The sequence below is a fragment of the Myotis yumanensis genome, unplaced genomic scaffold, assembly GCF_028538775.1.
Source record: "Myotis yumanensis isolate MYYU_CA2020_CCGP unplaced genomic scaffold, mMyoYum1.0.hap1 SCAF_10, whole genome shotgun sequence".
NCBI lineage: Eukaryota > Metazoa > Chordata > Mammalia > Chiroptera > Vespertilionidae > Myotis > Myotis yumanensis.
In genome coordinates, this window is record NW_027223761.1 from 35,229,268 (window position 1) to 35,251,159 (window position 21,892).

The 21,892-nt window shown below is 34.1% G+C and overlaps 1 protein-coding gene across 2 annotated transcripts in view; it reads right to left on the bottom strand.

Annotated features, from left to right (window-relative positions):
• The window catches only part of USP47 (ubiquitin specific peptidase 47), a 101,637-nt gene that overhangs the window by 26,190 nt on the left and 53,555 nt on the right, over positions 1 to 21,892 (bottom strand). For both annotated transcript variants that reach the window (XM_070425288.1, XM_070425287.1), the window contains 5 exons: positions 21,045 to 21,194; positions 5,280 to 5,375; positions 5,050 to 5,202; positions 2,270 to 2,437; positions 65 to 196 (listed from right to left, as the gene is read on the bottom strand). In XM_070425288.1, coding sequence (XP_070281389.1) covers positions 65 to 196; positions 2,270 to 2,437; positions 5,050 to 5,202; positions 5,280 to 5,375; positions 21,045 to 21,194 — 699 coding nt within the window. The remainder of the gene's footprint in view (positions 1 to 64; positions 197 to 2,269; positions 2,438 to 5,049; positions 5,203 to 5,279; positions 5,376 to 21,044; positions 21,195 to 21,892) is intronic.

The following is a 21,892-nucleotide window of genomic DNA, read 5'->3' on the forward strand; positions in this document are numbered from 1 at the left end:
AGAGATTGATAGAAACATCCCTGCTCGTCTTTTAGAATAATAATCTCAAAAAACCCCTCCTTACCCTGCTGACATGTTGATCATTGAAGCTGTACCACTGATCATCACTGAATGACTTTATACAAGCATAATAGTGACCACCAGCAGCACTCCCTGAATGAACCATAACGGAGAAGAGCTCATAGATCAAGGAATTCTAAGAGGAAAAAAATAAAGGTAACTCAAGAAGAGGAAAAACACTTATTTGTATATTTCCTATTCTCTATTAATACATAGTGAAGTAACATGTTAGTTGTCCTATATATTTATTGTAGGTTAATGTTCCTCTAAGATAATTAAAATGGCAATTCACCATATAATTTTATACACACAAGCTTCACTCAGTGTATTCCTTCATATTTTAATTATACTAAAATCTCTGAAACTATGCATATAGAAATATAATTCATTTATGTAAAAAAGAAAACAATCTGAAATTTTGGAAGTGCCAAATAAAACACTATTCTAATATGCGGAGTCAAGATCAAGAAATTTCAAATAACTTTTTTATTCAAATAAGATTCAATTTCCTTTATAGAGGAGCTGAAGGATATAATGATTTGGAACATCTAATGTATTTATGTAATATCTATGATACAGTGATTACTGATTTGATAGCTCTAAGGTATGCAAAGCTGTTCAACATTAGAAAATCAATCTATGTCAGCAATTTTCAACCTTTTCCATCTCATGGCATACATAAACTAATTACTAAAATTCTGTGGCACACCAAAAATATATTTTTTGCCAATCTGACAAAAAAAAAGTATGATGTTGATTCATTCACACCAGACAGCTATTGTTGTGTTGGCTGTTTTTATTTGACAATCTAAGGGAAAAGAGGTGAGTGTCCCTGACTAGTCAGGCAACACATGTTTTGAAAATTCTTGCAGCACATCGTTTGAAACTCGCTGATCTATGTAATCCACATCAAAGAAGGGAAATTACATGATCATATCAACTGACCCAGAAATAGCATTTGACAAAAATCCAATACCCATCATGATAAAAAACTCTCAATAAACAGGAAGAGGGGAACCTCCTTAAATTGATAAAGAACATCTACAAATCACCTCTAGCTAATACCATAATTAAAGATGAGAGACTGAACATGTTCCTCGTGAGACTAGGAACAAGGCTAGCATGTCATTTGCCACCACTCCTATGCAACACTGTAAGGGAAGTCCTACCTGTTTTAATAAGACAAGGAAAAAAAGAGAAAGACATAATTGTCTATGCAGAAAAACAGGAACAGGGTTTTTTTGCTCTAAAGCCACAGTGTGCCAACCCTTGCTTGAATGTAATGTTCTTTGTACTAAATTATAATGTGTCCTCTACATTATTCATTTCATCTATCTGTCCTGAAAGAAATAGGTAAGTTTAAAAGGTAAAGGGTAATGGTGGTGAGAATATAGGTCTTCATCTAAAAATAAATTTATGCAAGTGAAACTCCATTCTCAAATACTGCCTAAAAAACTATATATATAATATACATGACTCTAAGACTGCGTTAGTGACCAGTCTTCATGCCAGTGATTCATATTCACACCATGCCTAAGATATTTGATCTGTAATTCTCTCCTCAATAAAGCAGATTATATGACTGTGAAAGAAATGTTTGATTAAAAATCACATACACAGTGACAAAAAAATTCTAAACTAGAGATTATTCAGCTTTTCCATTTTAAAATTATAACCCATGGAACTATAATATTTTTGAAGTACCTTAAGGGCTATCATGGAGGTGGGGGTGGGAAGAGGAAGGAGACTGAGGGCTTTGTCTTTCCCCCACCTTAAAAAGATCAGTTCTATTATTGTTTGATAAAGGGTTCCACTACCCGAATTTTAAAAATCAAAAGACCTAATGTTTTCATTTTGCTATATGAGAAAAGTCTGAAGATGTAAGATGTAGAGGCTTGCTGCAACTTTCCAGACAGAAGTCCTGATTACTAGGACCCTTTCCACAGCATCACCCACCTTACTTACATAATCACAGTTTAGCCTCCCAGAAATCAATGCTCCCACTGTAAGTTTTTCACAAATTTAACTATAACCACATAAATGCATAAAAAAATGAACACCTTAAAAAGTCTTTTCAAAAATTAAACTTCGTTTAAAGAGAACTTTCTCAGTCACACAGCTACCATATTTTACATATATATAGTATATATCACCTCAGAGATTACAGTATTCTCTCTTTCAACTAAAAACCGCAAACTATAAAAGGCACCTTTTCAAGACCAGGTTTTGAAATCTTTTCAGTTCCACTATTGTTTTCAAGGCAGATCCCTTCATCAACACCATCATCATTGGAGAAATCATTGCTCATTTGATCACTGTGACAACTGCCTTCGTTTTCTGCTCCACTGTCAGTGCAACTTTCAGTCTGAGGAGATTTCTTAATAAAACATAATTATCTTACAATAGCAAACTAAATAAAGGAAAAATATATAGTCAAGTAAAACTTTTTTCTACATGCTGCTTTTTCACATAATTTAATATACTGTTAATAAATACTTATTTTACTTTAAGTAAATTTAGTTTTTCTTAAAAAGTGAGACAAAAAAATAAAATGAACAAAAAAGTGTATTTTAAAAGCATTTATATTAATGTCCTTAAAATTCTAATTCAACAAATTAGTAATTCAGAATTCTAGTAAAGTCTTTTTATGTTTATAGTTGTAAAGTAACAATAAAAAATTTTTTCACCAAAATCAATAAAAGCAGAGAACCTAAACTCCAAAACGAGCTTCTTCTGTTTTCAAATTCCCAAAGATTATCATCTCTTTTATTGAACAGAAAGTTCCATATCATTGTGCTAGGTATTGTACTAGACAATTAGAAAGAAAAACCAGACATTGTTTCTATCCTCAAGAATTTTATACTCTAGTGTATAGGAGGTGGAAATGTAACAAGAGCAAATCATACTTTTCCCTGCTTTTATGATTTTTAAATCCCTTTCATGCATATTTAAATGGAAGAATCTACTTCTTAGAAATCCTCAATTTTTACCCCTTTCCTTTAATATTTTATATACATACCTAAAAATATTTTTATTTAAATAACTTAAGAATTCTTCTCTAAGGTATCGCATAGAAGTTCTTGAATTAACCAAGCAATCTATAATAATAAAAGTGTAATATGTTAATTAGACCGGACCACCTTCCGGATGAAGCCAGGGCTGTGAGGGAAGCCCAGGTCCCGGGTGCCTGCCAGCGGCTGGAGGGAAGCCCGGGTCCCGGGTGCCAGAGGGAAGCTAGTGCCAGCAGCCAGGGGAAGAAAGGCCTACTCTTGCACGAATATCGTGCATCAGGCCACTAGTATAAAATAAGCACCAATTTTGCCAAGAACTTTGCTGCATCTAACATAGTCTTCATCCCTTTAGTTGGTTCAAGGAAAAATGGAGGTGAAAACCAACATTAGAACTCTATACTAAGTCAAAAGAGATCATTCCTGAAACTCCTTTACCTAAGCCAGAACATCTCTTTTCTTCTCCCAAGAAATGGACTTCGAACTTCCTAAAAGTTCCTGTCAAACTTTATATATAGGTTTTCTTCCCTTGGGAAAAAAAATTCCCTTTTAAGAAATATATTAGGAACATGCAGAAGACCAAAGTAATAATGATCTCTGAGTAGGAATCCTACAATGATTACACCTCCATTGAAAGTTTGGTATACTCTGAGTAGATTTCCTAGCTTAAGCACAAGTGCTTGAGATATTATTTTAAATTGAATCTTTCAAAATGTTATTTGGTCATAGGTATCATTCAATGAATATTTACTTTATCAAAGGTGCTTTCTTCTCACTTATTAGCCTTACTTTACAGACAAGGAAAGTGAGGCTCAGAAAGGTTGCTCTTTTGTGCCACACTGCCTCTTAGTTTTTAACAGCACTCAATACAATTTGATGAATGTTTAAAATTATTTTTGAGCTTCTGGGGAAAGATATTTTTATAATTACAGTAATCAGTTCCAATCAGAAAAAACATGCTTCATGACAGTTTTGAGAATAAAGATTTATCACTCTTACAACTATGTTAAGTAATTGTAAATATTCCTCATAATGAAATATTAAGAGTTTACAAAAAAAATATAGTGGGACAGCCCTGGCTGGGTAGATCAGTTGGTTGGAGCACCATCACAATATGCCTGGTTGTGGGTTAGATACCTGGTTGGGGCACATACAAGAATCAACCAATGAACTGAGTGGAACAACAAATCAATGTTTCTCTCTCAAATTAGTAAATAAAAGTTTTTAATAAAATGGTCGTATTTGGAAAAAACAAAAGATGGATTTAAAAAAAATGTAGTGAGACAACATGAATCTTTTACTAGATAAGGAGAAAGAAATCAGAGAATTCGAGGTCAATGAGTGGAAGAAATTGAAGAGCTTTACCTGTGTAGTTCAAAGTCCCATTCTCAAACTATTTAAATAAAGTTTTAATTAAAAAAAACTAATTAGAAAAGGAAAAGAGACAAAATACCTTCCTTTTCTAGCTTCCTAATCTAGCCAATTTAAGAGCAAGCAAACCTTAAATGAGAATAACCCAGAACCCTTAACCCTGAAAAAGGCATTAAGACAAATAAGAAATTAAGGCCATCCTATTTAGTTTCCTTGTTTATTCATTCATATATACTTGTTCTGTGTTTTTTATGTACCACAAATGCAGCTCACCTCTAAATTGTTTTTTTCAATAACTAAGAAAGTTATGAAACATAAGATTATCTCTCCAATTAAAGAAATAATTTCAGAGTTTTAGGTCTTCTTGTTTTTTCAAATGATATTATAAGTTACTTTGATCAAGCAAGAATATTAGAAATATAATTTATGGTGGACAGGAAAAGCTTATACAAAGTTAGTTGTTTTTATAGACTTGGCATTAGAAAATAAGGAAAGGCTTCCATCAAGAAAATAGTCTGAACATCAGTGTTAAGTTATTCCAAATAGCTCTTTTAAACATGACTAACCAAATGGATTAATGAAAAACATAACAAGAAAATATAATACTTACCTCATCTTCTACATCAATAAATGTACTCATATCCAGCTCTTCAGGAAATGTCATCCGATCATTCAATTTAATCCTGTGCATGGTTGTATAATCAAAATCAAACCTTTTCAATTGTAAGGTCAGCAGATAAGGGAAATGCAAAAACCGAAGACCCTAAAAAGAAAAGGGGACATATTAAATATTGACCGTTATCTCAGGTAATTAAGTATTAATTTCTACATGACATCTACCTTTCGTGCATCACACTTCTTCTTACAACGTTCACAAAAATATTGATTTGGGCCATCCAGGATCTCTGGCTGAATAAATGCATGCAATGCTTCTTCCTAATTAGAAAAAAAAATTGTTTCATAATTACTTAATGATGTTATAATACTAACGACAAAATCCTGAATATAAAAACAGTGCAACCACCACCCCCCCCAAACAAGGAAAAACAACAACAACAGTGCAATTACCAAAACACTTATAAGTAGAATGGCTAGAAAATTAGGAACTCAAAATGCAAAAAGGAAAATAAAATCAACAAAATGTTATCATTATAAAAACTGAGAAATAATATAAATTCTTATTTCATTCTGTATGAGATCTGCCTTTCCTAGCACTGCACATCAGTTAGTCATTTCTACCTAATTGTTATTGTCCTTACATTTTGGTGTTTGCCTAAATAATCTAATAAAAATCCTCAGTCTTTAGATTAAAAAGTAAACCAGCTCTGGCCAGTGGCTCAGTGGTTAGAGTATCAGCCTGAGCACCAGAAGGTTGTAGTTTCGATCCCTACCCTGGTTGGGGGCACATGGAGAAGGCAACCAATTGATGTGTTTCTCTCACATCAATGTCTGTCTGTCTCTCTCTCTCTCCCTCCCTCCCTCCCATCCATCCACTCTCTAAAAAAATCAATGGAAAAAATATCCTCGGATGAGGATTAACAACAAAAAAAGTAACTACATACTTCTTAGAAAAGCAGTTATACGTATCATTTCAATATTCTTATGAGACATTTTTAAACTTACAGTAAATAACACAGGACTCTGAATATTTGACACTACCCATACACTTAAAAAATGTAATAATAATAATCTGAATCACTATATTTTGAGTCAATCAGTAATCCACCACTGCACTAGTGTGAAGGCTGAAAACCATTGTGCAATCTTCTCACTGCATGTCAGATACTGCTCCGTTTGAAAGTGTATGAGAGCTCCTGGGCTGTTCACCTAGTGTACCAGGTGGTTCTCTTTTCTCCATACAGCCTTAAGACAGAAGTAAGAAACGTAGTATGAATACTGCTGAAGAATTTTTGGGCATTAAATTAATTTTTAATCAATAATTTTTCACAATCAAAAAATGAATTTTAGTTAATACAACACATAAGACTGCATAACCTCAAATTTCATATGACATCAGAACTACTGACAATACATATTTATTACACATAAAGAAAAAGTGGAATTATTAAGATGAAGTGTTTTCAAATATTTGGTGTTCTTCAAAGGACAGATAAAGGAGCTTGATCTGGCAAAATGAATTTAGTTTAAAATAGCTGGCAGAGCTTATAAAACTACTATCCACATATTGTTTGATCTAGCTCATTTTGGAATAAGATCAAGGCTATGAAAACATATTCAAAATGCTTCTAACTTCATTTATCTTCTAGTTGTTCTCAAAAACACAAGGAAGACCACAGCTGGGAGGTGGGGGACAGGGTTCTGAAACATGACCAAGCATTTTACTGGAAGTCATAAGAAAGAACACATTTAGAAAATGATTTTTTTCTCTAAAGCATATTTTAAGCATAAAAAGGCAAATTTTATAAAAACATGAGAATAAAAGAACCTTTGAGTATTACAAACATAGCTTAACATAGAATGACATCAAATTTGTTGTTTTCCAAATAGAGGTCATTTGAATTGGTAAAACACTCAATATCTAAAAATAAAAAAATCAGAGCAGGGGTAGGGGGATAAGGGGTGGAGGGAGAGTGAAAAATTATCTCACTCAAATTCTACCGTACTAAACTAAACTAAGGTATGTATTGTGTGTATTGGCTAAGGTATGTGTATATTGTTCTCTGCCTTATAGTTTATACCTAAAGCTTATCTTTTTTTAAAATTTAAATTCAGAGAAAAGTTTAAAGAATAGAAAATTCCCAGTAACTATTTACTCAGATTGTCCAGGCTTTCATCCCACCCACATATATATTTTTCACTACCATTTGAGAGTAGGTTCACATATCATGCTTTTCCTCTTAATACTTCAACGTGACTTTTTAAGAACAAGAATATTCTTAGTTCTCAAACTCAGAAAACTATGATAAAGTGCTTTTGTCCGTCCACATTCCAATTCTATCAATTATCCTAATAGAATTTCTCTGCTTCCAGTACAGAATGGAATCCAGGATCACAAATTGCATGTGGCTAACTGCCTCTTCAGATTCCTTTTTTTCTGGAATAGTCTTAAAGCTTTTCTTTCATGACATTAATATTTGTTTTAGAGGCCAGTTTTTTTATAAAATGTTCCGCAGTTTGGGTTTCTCTGATGTTCCTCATGATTAGATTCAGATTATGCATCCCTTTCTAGACTACTAAGTAAGGATATGTCCTTTTAAGGGTATCACAGTCCCAGGCCATGTCCCTATCCTTATTGGCAATATTATGAATTTCAATCAATGTCAGAGTGTTGTCCATTTTGTCCACTAGTTATTTTTTTCCACTTGAAACTAATAAGAAATCTGTAAGACAACTCTTGGAGACCAGGCACAAATCCTGAGCCTTAAACTTTTCACCCTAGATTTAGCACCCACTAATGCATTCTTGCTTAAATCAAATGTCAATGTTTGCTTTTATGAGCAACTTGAAAATCTTTTTAATAGGCCATTTAAGTCCATTCATATTTGATATGACTGATGTTTCGTTTCATTTCACTATTTTATAATTACTGTATTAAGTAAATTTACTGTGTTCCTTTATGTATGTTTTCTGTGCTGTTTTTACAATTTCTTTTGGTATTTAGGGAGGTTAGCTATATTTTTTGTAGTGCATTATACTTTTGTTATTACCCTTAATTTTATTTTCCCTTTTTTCTTACTTACACTTGTAGTGTCTAGTCTGCCAGTAATATGTGGTACTCTTGTGTTTCCACCTATTCAACAGTCTATGATCTTTCCCTTTCTCTCCCCTTTTTTAAGAATGGCATTCTGTATACTTTGTCTAACAACATTTCATACCATTTTTCTACCCAGTCCCCATCCTTTTAAAATTTCGTCCTTATTTCTACATTTTTAATTAGTCCTTAATTCTACAATTCAATAAATCAAATGCTCAGCCCTTTTGCTGAAGCTTCCCCAGTGGTCCCTTGGTTAGATGGAGCTCATTCTCTAATAAATTCCACAGGAAAGGCTCATGATTATAACATTCAATGAGTTCTTCCATGTTCAAAATTGGTTTTGTATCCCCATAATTGAAGGAATACTTGGCTGGATATTGACTCCTTGGCTTGTAATTGAGTTTTTTGAAATTGCTATTCTGTTGCCACGATTTGAATGGTTGCTCTTCAGAAGTATGATGCCAGTCCAATATATCCTTAAAATTTAACACTTTATTTGTCCAGAGTTGATTATTCAAAGCCAATGTGTTCAGATAAATGGTGGGTCAAAAGGCAGGTTTAAATTTCCCTTAACCCAGAAAGCTTTCCTGGGATATAGTTTATAAGTTTTGTTTCACCGTGTTTTTATTCTCCAGATTGTTATATTGGACACCTCCTTTGCTGGTTTTCTCTTACAATTTTCTCTGAGGTCCTTCTTTTTTTTCTATCTCATTTTCATTTGATGTCCTTTAGATTTTTATTCCTTTTCATTCTTTCGAGTACTTTATAAATTTATTTTTCATTTCTAACAGTGTTGTCATTTCTTCAATTTCTTTCCTGAATTTGGTCAATATTCATTGCATTTCATGTCTTTTTAAAAATCTATTTCTCTCCTTAAATTTTTGGATACCAGGCTGTTTTGCTTGTTTGAAATATTTAATTTAGTCTAGAGTACTGTTCTACTTTGTATTATTCTGCTTTGTGGCTATTTTCCCAAGGGCTTTTTTTGGGGGCGGCGGATAGATTTTCATAAGCTGATAATAAACATTTTCTGTTTTCTTCTAAAAGTGTTTAGTGGCTTTTTTTTCTCCTAGTCATTGTGTGGACAGCATTCATTAGGTTAAGAGTACTTTCTTTTGTCAATACAGTAAAGTGCAGTTTCTTGAATTGGTAATGGGAGGAGAGGTTGGTGTCTTCTTTCATTTTGTAGGAACCTTAATTCTTTTATTTCTTATCTTCTCTTCACTTGCTATGGATTGGAGCCATCAGCTCTTCTCTGTTTATCTCTTTCCCCAAAAGCAAAATTCCTCCAAGGCTGCCACTTCTAATCCTGCTCATTCTAAAATTCATTCCCTGTAGCTGATGCTAAAAACTACTAAGTCCAGTCTATGTTGGCACATACTGTTGTACTTTCTCTTTTTGAGCGGATTTTGTATGTTTTACCTAAGTCCTTCAATCCCCTCTCCTCCGTTTCATACAGTCTCTAAAGCTTCCCACTGTACACTCTCCACATAGACTGCAGCAGCAGTGGAAATTCTATTGGGACTGGGTGATTATCTTGCTACTTACAGGTAATTTGAAGTTCATGATATTCTTTCTCCCACTATTGCCAAAGAAATACAAATGAAACCTAATTAACTCATACCTTCTATGATTTTGGGGAAGGATGTGTGGAGGTAGCCATTATTATCCTTCAGACTGAGAAACCAGTTAAAGCTTATTAGTAACTTTTGTTTCTATATTAATAAGTTTCTGCAGCTTCCTTACCCTAGCTTTTTAACAAGTTGTCACCATGATAATTATAATCAAGATTAGTCAATTATAAAAATTAGCTTCAATTTATCCATCCATTCAACAAATAATTTTGTGTAAATGATACATAAATGATGGGCTAATATAGCTGTATACATTTACCTCCACTTAATGTGATGTACAAGATAACTAAAAATCATGCCAAGCTATATTTTAGATAGTAAAAATGAGTCATGGATCACAAAATAGAAAATATTATAAACTTTGTACCATTAGTCAAACACACACACACACACACACACACACACACGCACACGCGCGCGCGCGTGCACACACACACACACAGTACTGCTTACCATCAGCTGTTATCTTGAGTATGTTAAATTGATGCATCATCAAAACTAGCATTATGATTGTTTTTCTTCATTCCATAGTGAAGATAATAGTTTTACTTTCTAGAACTTATATAGTATACAAAATGTAATTTTGCGTTTTTTAATACTGTATTTTCACAATTCAGAACACAGATAACTCTTGTGTCCTTATTTCTCCAAATAAAAATATCAGTTATCACAATTTTGTATTTAATGCAGAAAATATAGGCACAGTGCAATCAAAAGATATAATGGTACTGTCTATAAATTATCAGTTTTCTCTTTACTCTTAACCCATATATAAAATTCTTTCTCCATCATTTAATGCCTATTTTATTTTGAATGGAGATATGGGCATTAAAATGTGATATTCTATTTTTCAAATTGACAAAGATAATTAAGAACCACAACTGATAACTATTTTCGGATTTTGATATACTTAGCAATTTTGGGATACTGATATACAGCAGCAAATAAATTCAACTATCTTCCCAGAATATATACTTTAATAAACACATGTGTTTTAACTAGGGAAAGGACTCCAAATACTTTTAACCTAAGCCATCCACTTATTTTAATTACAATTTTTGAGGTAACTGTAGATTCATGTACAATTATAAGAAATAATACAGACAGAAACCTTATAGACTCTGCCCAGTTTCCTCCAATGGTAACATTTTACAAAACTATAGTATATCACAACCAGGATATTGACATTGATACCTCTACCTATCTTATTCAGATTTCCCCAGTTTTGGTATAGTCATTTGTCTGTATTTGTGTGCATATTAAGTTCTACAGTTTTATCACCTGTATTGGATCATGTAGCCATCACCAGTCAAGAGACTGAACAGTTCCTACACCACAAGGATGCCTTAGGTTGCCTTTTTATAGTAACCATCTACCCATCCATCTGCTGACCCCACCAAATCTATAAGCTCTGGCAATGATTAAGCTGTCCTCCAGTTTTAAAATTTTGTCACACCAAAAATATTATATGAATGGAATCATATCATATGTAACCTTTGAGATCGGCCCCCCCCCCCCAGCATAATTCCATGGAAATTCATTCAAGATTTTGTGTGTATCCATAATTTATTCCTTTTTATTGCTGAGTAGTATTCTATGATCTGTATGTACAAGTTTGTTAATCACTCACCTGATGAAGGACATTTGGGCTGATTTCAGCTTTGGAATATTAACATAAAGATGCTACGAACATTTGTGTACAGGTTTTTGTGTGAACATAACTTCATTTCCCTGGGATAAGTAACCAAGAGTACAACTGCTAGAGTTCATAGTAATTACAAGTTTCGTTTTATATGAAGATATCTGTAACATTTCACATTCCCACCAAAAATGAGTGATCCAGTTTGTCCACACTATCACCAGCTTTTAGTGCTGTCATTGTTTTTTATTTTAGCCATCTGTAGGTAGGTAATGATATCCTCATTGTAGTTTGAATTTGTATTTCCCTAGTGATAGGAACATCTTTTCCTTACATCTGTATATCCTCTTTGATGAAATGTTTTGTCTTTTTTTCAACTGACTAAATGAATTGTTTGGGGTATCTTTCTTACTATTGTGTTTGGAGACGTCTTTATATATCCTATTAATTCTCTGTCAGATATTTGGTTTGCAAGTATATTCTCCCAGTCTGTAGCTTCTATTCTTATTCTCTTTGAATGGCTGTCAAGGACCAAATTTGTAACTGTGAGGAGTTCCAACTTCTCAATTTTTCCCTTTGTGGATTGTACTTTTGATATCAAATCTAATAACTCATTGCTTAACCTTAGATCTGGAAGACTTCTTTCCTAATTATATTTCTAAGGTTATATCTTTACACTTTATGTTTAAGTCTATGATCCATTTTAAGTTAATTTTTGTACATACAGATGCCCAATTGTTCCAACACCATATATTGAAAAGATCATCGTTCCTCCATTTAATTACTTTTGTGTCTTTCTCAAAAATCAAATAGGTCTATTTGTTGAATGTTTGTTTTCCCTTCTGTTCCACTAATCCATTTGTGTATCCCTCCACCAATATCACACAGCCTTGATTAATATCACTATATGTCTTGAAATCACGTAGATTGATTTCTCCAACCTTATTCTTCTTTTTCCAAAATTTGAGCTATTTTAGTTCTTTGCCTCCTACATAAATTTTAGAGTGAACTTATGTATATCAGCAAAAATTTTGAAAGGAATTGCACTAAAACTATATAATTTGGGAGAGAATAAATATCTTTACTATGCTGAATCTTCCAATCAATTAGCACAGTATGTCTCTCCATTTATTTAAACACTAGAGACCCGGTGCACAAATTTGTGCACCAGTGGGGTGCCTTGGCCTGGCCTGTGGGGATAAGGCTGAAACTGGCTCTCCTACATCCCCTGAGGGGTCCCAGATTCTGAGAGGGCGGTTCTCAGATGACGCACCCTGGAATTGGGCTCCCTCCTCTCGTTCTGGGTGTGTCACCCGCCGAGAAACACAGCTGCCAAGTCACCGCAGCTCTGCAGCTCCTGCATTAAGCGTCTGCCCCCTGGTGGTCAGTGCGCATCATAGCTACCAGTTGGAGCATCTGTCCCCTGGTGGTACTGCGCATTATAGCTACCAGCCAGTCGGCCAGGTGACCAGTCGCTTAGACTTTTATATAGATTCTCCTCAGAGTTTGTAGTTTCTAACACATAGGTCACAGTATATATTTTGTTGGATTCACACCTAAGATCTTTTTCCATAACTGTAAATGGTACTGTGTTTTTAATTTCACTTTTACATATTCTTTGCTAGTATTTTGAAATACAATTGATTTTTGTAGCTTTATCTTATCACCTGCTACCCTGCTAAATTCAATTATATCCATGATATTTTTATATAAAATATGTTATCTAAAACAGGGTTGGGGGCAATTTCATATCTCCCTTTAATTGGCATGCCTTTCATTTCCTCTTCTTGCCTTATTGTGTTGGCTAAGACTTCCAATACTATCCTATATAATAAAGAGCTAATATGCTAATTAGACCAAAAAGCAGAACGACCATCTGGAAGATCTTCTGGACGAAGTGGGGGGGGGGGGGGGTTGCTGTGAGGGCTGAGCCGTTGCATGAATTTCGTGCATCAGGCTTCTAGTATTGAATAAGAGTGCTGAGAACAGACATCCTTGGCATTCTAGAGGGAAAACAGTCATTTACCATGAAGTATTGTGTTAGCTATAGGTTTTTTAAAAATATGTTCTTTATCAAGTTGTAAAAATTACCTTACTTCTAGTTTTCTGAGTTTTTATCATGAGTGTTTATTGTATTTTATCAAGTGCTTTTTCTGAGTCAATTGATGTGATCATGTAAATTTTCCTTTTGGTAGAGTAACTCATTGATTTAAAAAAATACTGATCAGCCCAGAATACCTGGAATGTATTATTTAATTCTATCTGCTAATATTTTGCTAAGGATTATCCCATCTATATGCCTTAAGGACACTAGCCTGGTCATAATTTTTTATTTTTTAACTGTTTTTGTCTAGTTTAGCACCAAGGTAAGACTCTGCTATTGTTGAGTGCAGCATTTTCTTAATATCTATTAAATTCTGTTGGTTGATGGTGTTGTTGAGTTCTATATCTTTGCTAATTTTCTGTCTAGAGGGTCTACCTATCAATTATTGAGAAAGGTGCACTGACAATTGTAGCTATGTCAATTTCTCCTTTTAGTTTGGGCAGTTTTTACTTCCTATGTTTTGCAACTCTATTATTTGGTCCATACACATTTAGGACTGCTGTCTTCTTGATGAATTGGCCATTTTATCATTACATAATGCCCCTCTCTTACCTATATCAATGTACTTTAAGAGACGTTTTTGTAGACAGCATATTACTGGGTCATGTTGTTGCTGTTTTTTAAGCTAAAATGCTGATCTCTACCTTTTAAAAAAAATATATTTTATTGATTTTTTACAGAGAGGAAGGGAGAGAGATAGAGTTAGAAACATCAATGAGAGAGAAACATTGATCAGCTTCCTCCTGCACACTCCCTACTGGGTATGTGCCTGCAACCAAGGTACATGCCCTTGATTGGAATCGAACCTGGGACCCTTGAGTCCGCAGGCCGACGCTCTGTCCACTGAGCCAAACCGGTTAGGGCTGATCTCTACCTTTTAGTTGGTATAGTTAGAACATTTATACACAACTAAGTTTGCTATTTTAGGTGTTGTTTTTTTGTTTTGTTTCTCCTCCCTTCCGGAGGATTACTTGCACATTTTTTGAATTCTATTTTATCATACTGTTTTGAACATATCTTCTTTTCAGTGGTTGCTCTAGGTATTATATTATATACACATAATGCCTACTGGTGCCATCCTTTTCCCAGTTCAAGTGAAGTACAAAAACCTTACTTCCCTTTATGTCTTCTCATCCTCTTCCATTTATAATAAAATTATCTCAAACATTTCCTCTCTATATATTTAGAATCATATCAGACAGTGTGATAATTTTGATTGAACCATCCAACATAATTTAGGAAACTCAGGAGGAGGAGGAAAGCTGATTTTATTTACCCAGATTTTTACTTATCATGTTTTTTTCATCCTAATGTTCCAAGATACTACTTTTTAATCATTCCCTGTTTAGAGAAATTTCTTTAGCCATTCTTTAAAGTTGGGTCTGCTGCTGACAAATTCTCTTATAGTGTTTGTTCATCCAAGAATATCTTGATTTCCCTGAAGAATTTGGGTATAAGACTACTTGACAGTTCTTTCTTTCAACACCCACATGAAAAATGTGCCACTTCCCTCGGGCCTCCATAGTTTTTTATGACAAATGTACTTTGAAAAAATCAAAAGTAGCTTTCCCCTATAAGGTGCCTTTTCTCACTTGCTGTTTTCAAGATATTTTCTTTGTCTTTAGTTTTTATTAAGTATGACTACAATTTGAGTTGATGTAGAATTTTTCTGGCTTATCCTATCTGGCGTTTGTTCAGCTTCTTGGATCTGTAGAGTTATCCCTTTTGCCAAATTTGGGAAGTTTTCATTGATTATTTCTCTGAATATTTTCAGTGTTGCCTTCTTTTTTCTCTCCTTCCAGGACTCCAGTGACGCAAATGTTAGATCTTTTACTATTTTCCCATGGGTCTCTGAGGAACTTTTCCCCCTCGGTCTATTTCACTCTGCTGTTTAGATTGGGCAATTTCTATTGTTCTGTCTTCAAGTGAGTTCACTAATACTTTCCATTGTCTCCTCCATTCTGCTGTTGAGTATATCTGTTGAGTTTTTTTTAATTGTTATTACATTTTTCAGCTCTAAATTCCTATTTTATTTTTCTTTATATCCGCTACTTCTTCCCTGAGACTATTTCCTCATTTGTTTCAAGTGGGTTTGGAATCTCTCATTGAAGTATTTCTATAATAGTTGCTTTAAAATATTTGTCAGATAATTCTAACGTCTGTCATTTCAGTGTTTTGTTTTGTTTTGTTTTTTGTCTATTGATTCTAGACCCCATTAAAATCTTCTGATTTAGCTGATCCCTTTGACACTGCTCCAGCTGGGGAAAAGGTCCCTGTCTCATTACTGCCAGGTGGAAGTAGAAGTGTAGGTTTCCCACTTGGCCTCTGTTGATACCTGAGTTGAAGAGGAGCTCCTCACTACTAAACGGCAAGGGTACTGATTCTGGCTGCTCAATAGGCCTCTGCTGATATCACCTTGTGAGGGGACTAAGCTTCTTACTACGGGAGGAGGGTGGAAGTTCTGATTCTCCTCCATGAGGTATCAATCCAGTGGGGAGGGAAAGAAGCACTTCCTTACTGTCAGATGGGAGTTAAAGGCAGGCTCTCCATGCGGTCTCTAGTGACAGTGAGCCAGGGGAAAGGGAGAATAGCAGTGGGAAGGTTCCTTACTGCCCAGCATAAATGAAACTTCTGGCTAGCTACTCAGTCTTCTCTGATGTCACCTTGGTACAGAGTTGGAGAACTTTGTTATAACTTGATGAGGGTAGAAGTTGAGGATCCATACCAGCTGGCATGAGTTGGGGAACAAAGTATTTCCATGGTGCTTGGCTGGAGCAGAGCCGTTATTGTATAAACATTTTGTGCCTTACTAGGCTGTCCTTTTCCTGGCCTTTTGATAGAGTAGGCTTTTTAGTCTGTGCCTGTTGTTTCCAGATTGCCAACTTCTTCATCTTCAAGTCTGAGATAAAGTAGGCAAAAAGAAAACCCAAGGAACTCACCCCATGTCATTCCTTCAGTCCACTAGTCTTTATGCCTCTTCTCCACCTTTCAGAGACTTCTTATGTTTGTTTTGTATATAACGTTCAAGATTTTCAGTTGTTTTACGGAAGGAATAAGAAATTGTACATCTATTCCATTTTCCTGAAAGCAGAAGCCCCACTTTTTAAATTGGTTCTCTCTAATCCAACCAAATTCCTGGAAAAATGAGGGTAGTCTATGGAAGAGATTTTTCTTTATGTAATGCTTACAAAGTTGGACCACTGAGCCAGCCATATAACAATGTTCAAATCACCTGTTAAATCAGGGTGTATGTCTTATGATATAAACTTGTGTAAACACTTGAAATGCTTATGATTTTATGAATACTTATAAATTTAACAATTTTAAAGTTATAAATTTAACAATCATTCAAAACTTAAAAATAATCGTTAGCCCAGCCCATGTGGCTCGGTGGTTGAGTGTCAACTTATGAACCCAGTCAGGGCATATGCCCGGCTCTGGGCTCGGTGGTTGAGTGTCAACTTATGAACCCAGTCAGGGCATATGCCCGGCTTGTGGGCTTGATCCCCAGTGGGGGGCATACAGGAAGCAGCCAATCAATGATTCTCTCTCATCAATGATGTTTCTATCTCTCCCTCTCCATTCCATTCTGAAATCAATTAAAAAATATTTTTAAAGCTCATTAAACTATATTTACTTATGAAACAAAACCTCTTTTACATAATCTGATCTTTCCAAAGACACTATATGGAACTGTACAGCTAAACCCATTTCAGACTTTTGAATACATATTGTTATAATAAACAGATATTTAAATATACTTACCCAAAAATAGAATAAAAGTATCTTAATAGGAAATGACCTAGAACAGTGCCTGTCAGAGTAGGCAACTCAATAAATATGTTAAATGACAAAAGATACCCTTAAAATATAGTGTCTAAAATTTTACTGTTAAAAATGAAAAGCACCTCCCCTGTTAATGTCAAACATATGAGGCGCTATCATTTTTATTTAGTTTGTGAAACAGGCTTTCACAATTAACCAATAAAAATTATGTATCTAATTTTTATGTATCATCATAATGTATTATGTATTCTAGACTATCTCCTTATAATACATTCTGAAATGTGCCTGGCAATATGCAGATTCAAGATTTCTTTGATCATAACATTCAGAAAGACTGGTTTTAATATAGACAGCTCTAATCAGTGAAAAATAAAAGGTTCCGATGATCTAAAAAAATCATTAAGAACAAATTTTTTAAAAATACTAATACAAACAACATTTCTGCTGATGCTAATTTTTTAGGAGTAAGAATCTATAACAATAAAAGGGTAATATGCTAATTAGACCGGACAGCCGGACATCCTTCCGGACGACCTTCTGGACAAAGCTGGGGCTGCAAGGGCCAAGACAAGCCGCTGTGACTGTGAGGGCTGAGCCCCTTGCACGAATTTCGTGCATCAGGCCTCTAGTAAAATATATAAAACAATAGGAAATTGAAACATGTATTTTAGCATTCTCACACTCCGTCAACATCCCAAGGACATAAATGTTAATGTGACAAAGTAGAAATAGTCCTTAAATCACCTTAATCTAATGCAGTGCTTCCCAAAATCTATTCCTCAGAATCTAAGTGTCCTTTGAAATATTAACATATGTCCCACAGAGAAAGACAAGGCTAGGTTAAATACAGTTAAACAAATTTCCCTATTACAGGAATTCTCGGGACATTTAAAAAAAAATTTGTACCATGAACTTCACAAAAAGGATTATAGTTACTGAGTTTCCCAAATTTAATCAAAGATCTCCCAAACATCTATTAAATCCAGTGGGAGACTAGTATTGAACAAATTCAATCTGAGAGATAGAGAATGTCAGAGAACCCTTAAATACTGATGCCCTACTTGGCCAGGTAAAATGAAGACCAGAAATTTCATAAGTATCATAGTTATAATAACTAAAATATAATTCAACAAGGAAAATATTATGATGAAAAGTTTTTTTAATTGGAGGCAATTTCTCATACTTATTAGAAATAAGTCTATCAATCATGCTGAAAACTCCCATAAAAATTAATCATAGATATCGTAAGGATAAATTAGCTACATGTTAATTTTATTCATATTTTAATCTTAAACATTATTCTCAAATAATTTATTTGAACATGGAGATAACACAAGTCCATGTTTTAGATGATTAAAAGTTAAAAGCTTCTATTTTAACAGAACCTCAAATGTAACTGTCTGAAATTAAACATTAGGTGTTATTCAACCTCACTGATATGAACAGAACATACTATAAACAGAACATATAACTGTCAATGTTGTGTGTGTGTCTATGTATGTATGTGTGATTGTATTTGTCTGTATGTGTGTGTGTGTGTGTGTGTGTGTGTGTATATATATATATATATATATATATACACCAAAAAAAAGAATCCAAAATTAAAAGTTACAAAATAAATTTAAGAGTTCAATTCAAATTAAGGCCAAATATTATATATAGCCTTAATGAGATTTTACACTTCTTTTAACTAGATTTTTACAATCCACATTTATATAATTCTTTTTAAACATATAAACTTAACAAAATACACAATGGCAAACAGTGATATAAAAATTATTTTAGATGCTGTGTGATGATTTCTGTGGATTAAGAAGTATAGGTTGTAAGTTTTGAATTCAGAAAATAATGGGAAGTCACTTACCTCTAACTAAAGTTCTCTGAAGGTAGTATCCTCCTTAGAACCCCTATCTTGGGTAGTTTCACCTGCTGTTATTTCCCTCAAGAGATTCCAGCAAAGTCTAGGAAGTTTTAAGTTGCCTTCTGCAAGCCCTATTAGCGCATGTGTGTTATAAACCTGCTCACATACTGCCTCATAGCTGTAGCTTCCAGTTCCCACTGAATCACCACCACCACCATCTGTGTTTTAAGGGAGGATACTACCTTTGGAGAATTCCACTTAGAAATGTGACTTTTTACACTCCTTCAAAAATATTCTCCAAATAGCTCCTCTGCTGTGTCTATAATGTACTTGAGAGTGGTGATGGCAATTCAGTAGGTAAATAAAGCATGACAAAAAAATTGCTAAGCAATTATATTTGCTGAATACTCAACACTGCAAAAGACAAATAAAACTAGCTTCCTCAGAATATATCAAAAAACTGAACTAAATGTATACGTGAAAAATCCCTTTTAAAAAATACTTTTGTAAACAAATTAGAAGAAATATTCTATATCACTTGGGCCTACCAAATATTTCCCTAGTATATTTTGCTCAAGAAATGCCAATATTTAAAAATGAGTTAGGAAAATAAACCATTGAAAGACAAGTGCTAACTAATTTCCAATGGTTTTTCAGTATGTCACTTCTAACGTAAACTGCCAAAATAAAGAAAAAGCAAAACAAAAATGAAAAACAAAACTAGTAACTCAAACCACAGCCAATCTCACATACCTAAAATGGTAGTTTACAAAGGGCACAAAATTTTTCAAATCTACTCAGGAAGTAAACTAAAAAACAGTGGAGGAAAGAAAGAAGACCTGATCTGCCACTATCCAGGAAAGGTCTTTTACTTTGGATTCCACTCATAAAATTCTGTAACGTCTTGCTGATCATTTTCTGATAGCCATATAAAAGTAGAAGAAAACAGCAAAGGGTATCAATTTTCCTAGAGACCAGAGGACTAAACCACACATGTAGCACTATTTTAGATAAAGTATGAACTAGCTTTAAAAACACTTATTTTAGCTACGAGCCACTATCAGTTTGTTAGCATAAATAAGGCCCAAACAACATCATGACGAAATTCTTTTTCAGATGTATTAGAAAGTTTCTCCTGGCTCATAATAGGTTCTAAATAAATGTTTCAGAATTCTCTCATTTTAAATATCAACGTAACTCCTTCTGTGACTCTCCTTTCACATAAGTAAACACACATAAGGATAAAATGCAATAATAATAACAAAATGCAATTAAGAAATGGTTAACAGGAAGACTAAGAAATCTTAATCTCCCACTTACATACTCAATATATAAATAAACTAACCATATATAGTTCTGATTCTTCAAATTATCTGTGCTTCTTAAATGCATAGATTTAAATTAAATTTTAGCATAGGAATGCTCCTTTAAAAATGTGGCCTCTGCTTATCATTAAACCAAAGGTTATTTTTCCAATTTTAAAAGTATATGGAACAAAATGTCCCCAAAACAAAATGTACTTCTCAATGCAACAAAAGGTCACAAAATAGCATTTATGGAACAGATTGTTTAGAGGTAAAAAAAATAAATAAAGTGAAATAATCTAGTCAACTATCAGAAAGAATAAAACACTGAGCCATGAGGCAGTACATATGCACTTACTTTCCCTCATATACATGTATACATGCACTATTAGGACTCACTGAAGGGTCAAAAATCTTCTAGATCTTGCTAGTTTAAATGCAGGAATGATTAACAACCCAAGAAGGTGTATCTAGGATGATACTTACCTTATGAAAGATTATACCACTGTGCTATTATGTATTCTGTGTATGATACACAAGCAGTCAGCGGAAAGGTACACACCACACTAGCAAATGCTTGGCTGGACCCATAAGGTCGGATGACCAATGGAATATCAAGATATGTGTCGATTCTCCAGCCCTCATAACCACATTCCAGACATCTCACGTAGTCCTTCAGCTTGCCTTGATATAGTTCGTTTATAAGATCAGCCTAAAAATAAGAACATTTACATTTTAAAGTGTTCCTTAAAACTAATTTTTTTTAAAATGTGAAAACACAATTCATGCTTATAAATACGAATTTCAAAAGGATATTCATTCTTACTGAAGTTTCAGAAAGCTTTAAGATTTGTCTAAAATTCTATTGAAAAAAAGTCAAGGCTTGATAAAAATCAACTAAAAATCAAAATTAGATTAACACTAATTTAAAAATCATGTACAAAAATTACCTATTTCAATTATCATATACTAGAGGCCTGGCGCACGAAATTCGTGCACGAGTAGGGTCCTTAGGACTGCCTGGCGATCAGAGATGATTGCTGATGGCCGGGGCCTCCCTTCCCTGGCTGCCAGCCAGGGCCTTTCTTCGTACCACGCCACCCCCTGGTGGTCCGCAAGCAATCAAACTCCTGGTCTCCCAGTCGAACTCCCGAGGGGACCCTTTGCCTATTAGCCTTTTACATATATAGAAGATTAAAAACCCCATCATTAAACAATGTTCTGTTGTAATCAGTTACCAATTTATTATACTATTAAGTGTCATATCTTTTCATTAGGCTGAAAATATATCCTAATCTATCACTTTAGGTACATTGATAATTACACAATTAAATAACTGGCTGTTTTTATAGCTTTACATATGCATATCACCACTCTCACAATAATATATTCATATTTTTAAAATAATAT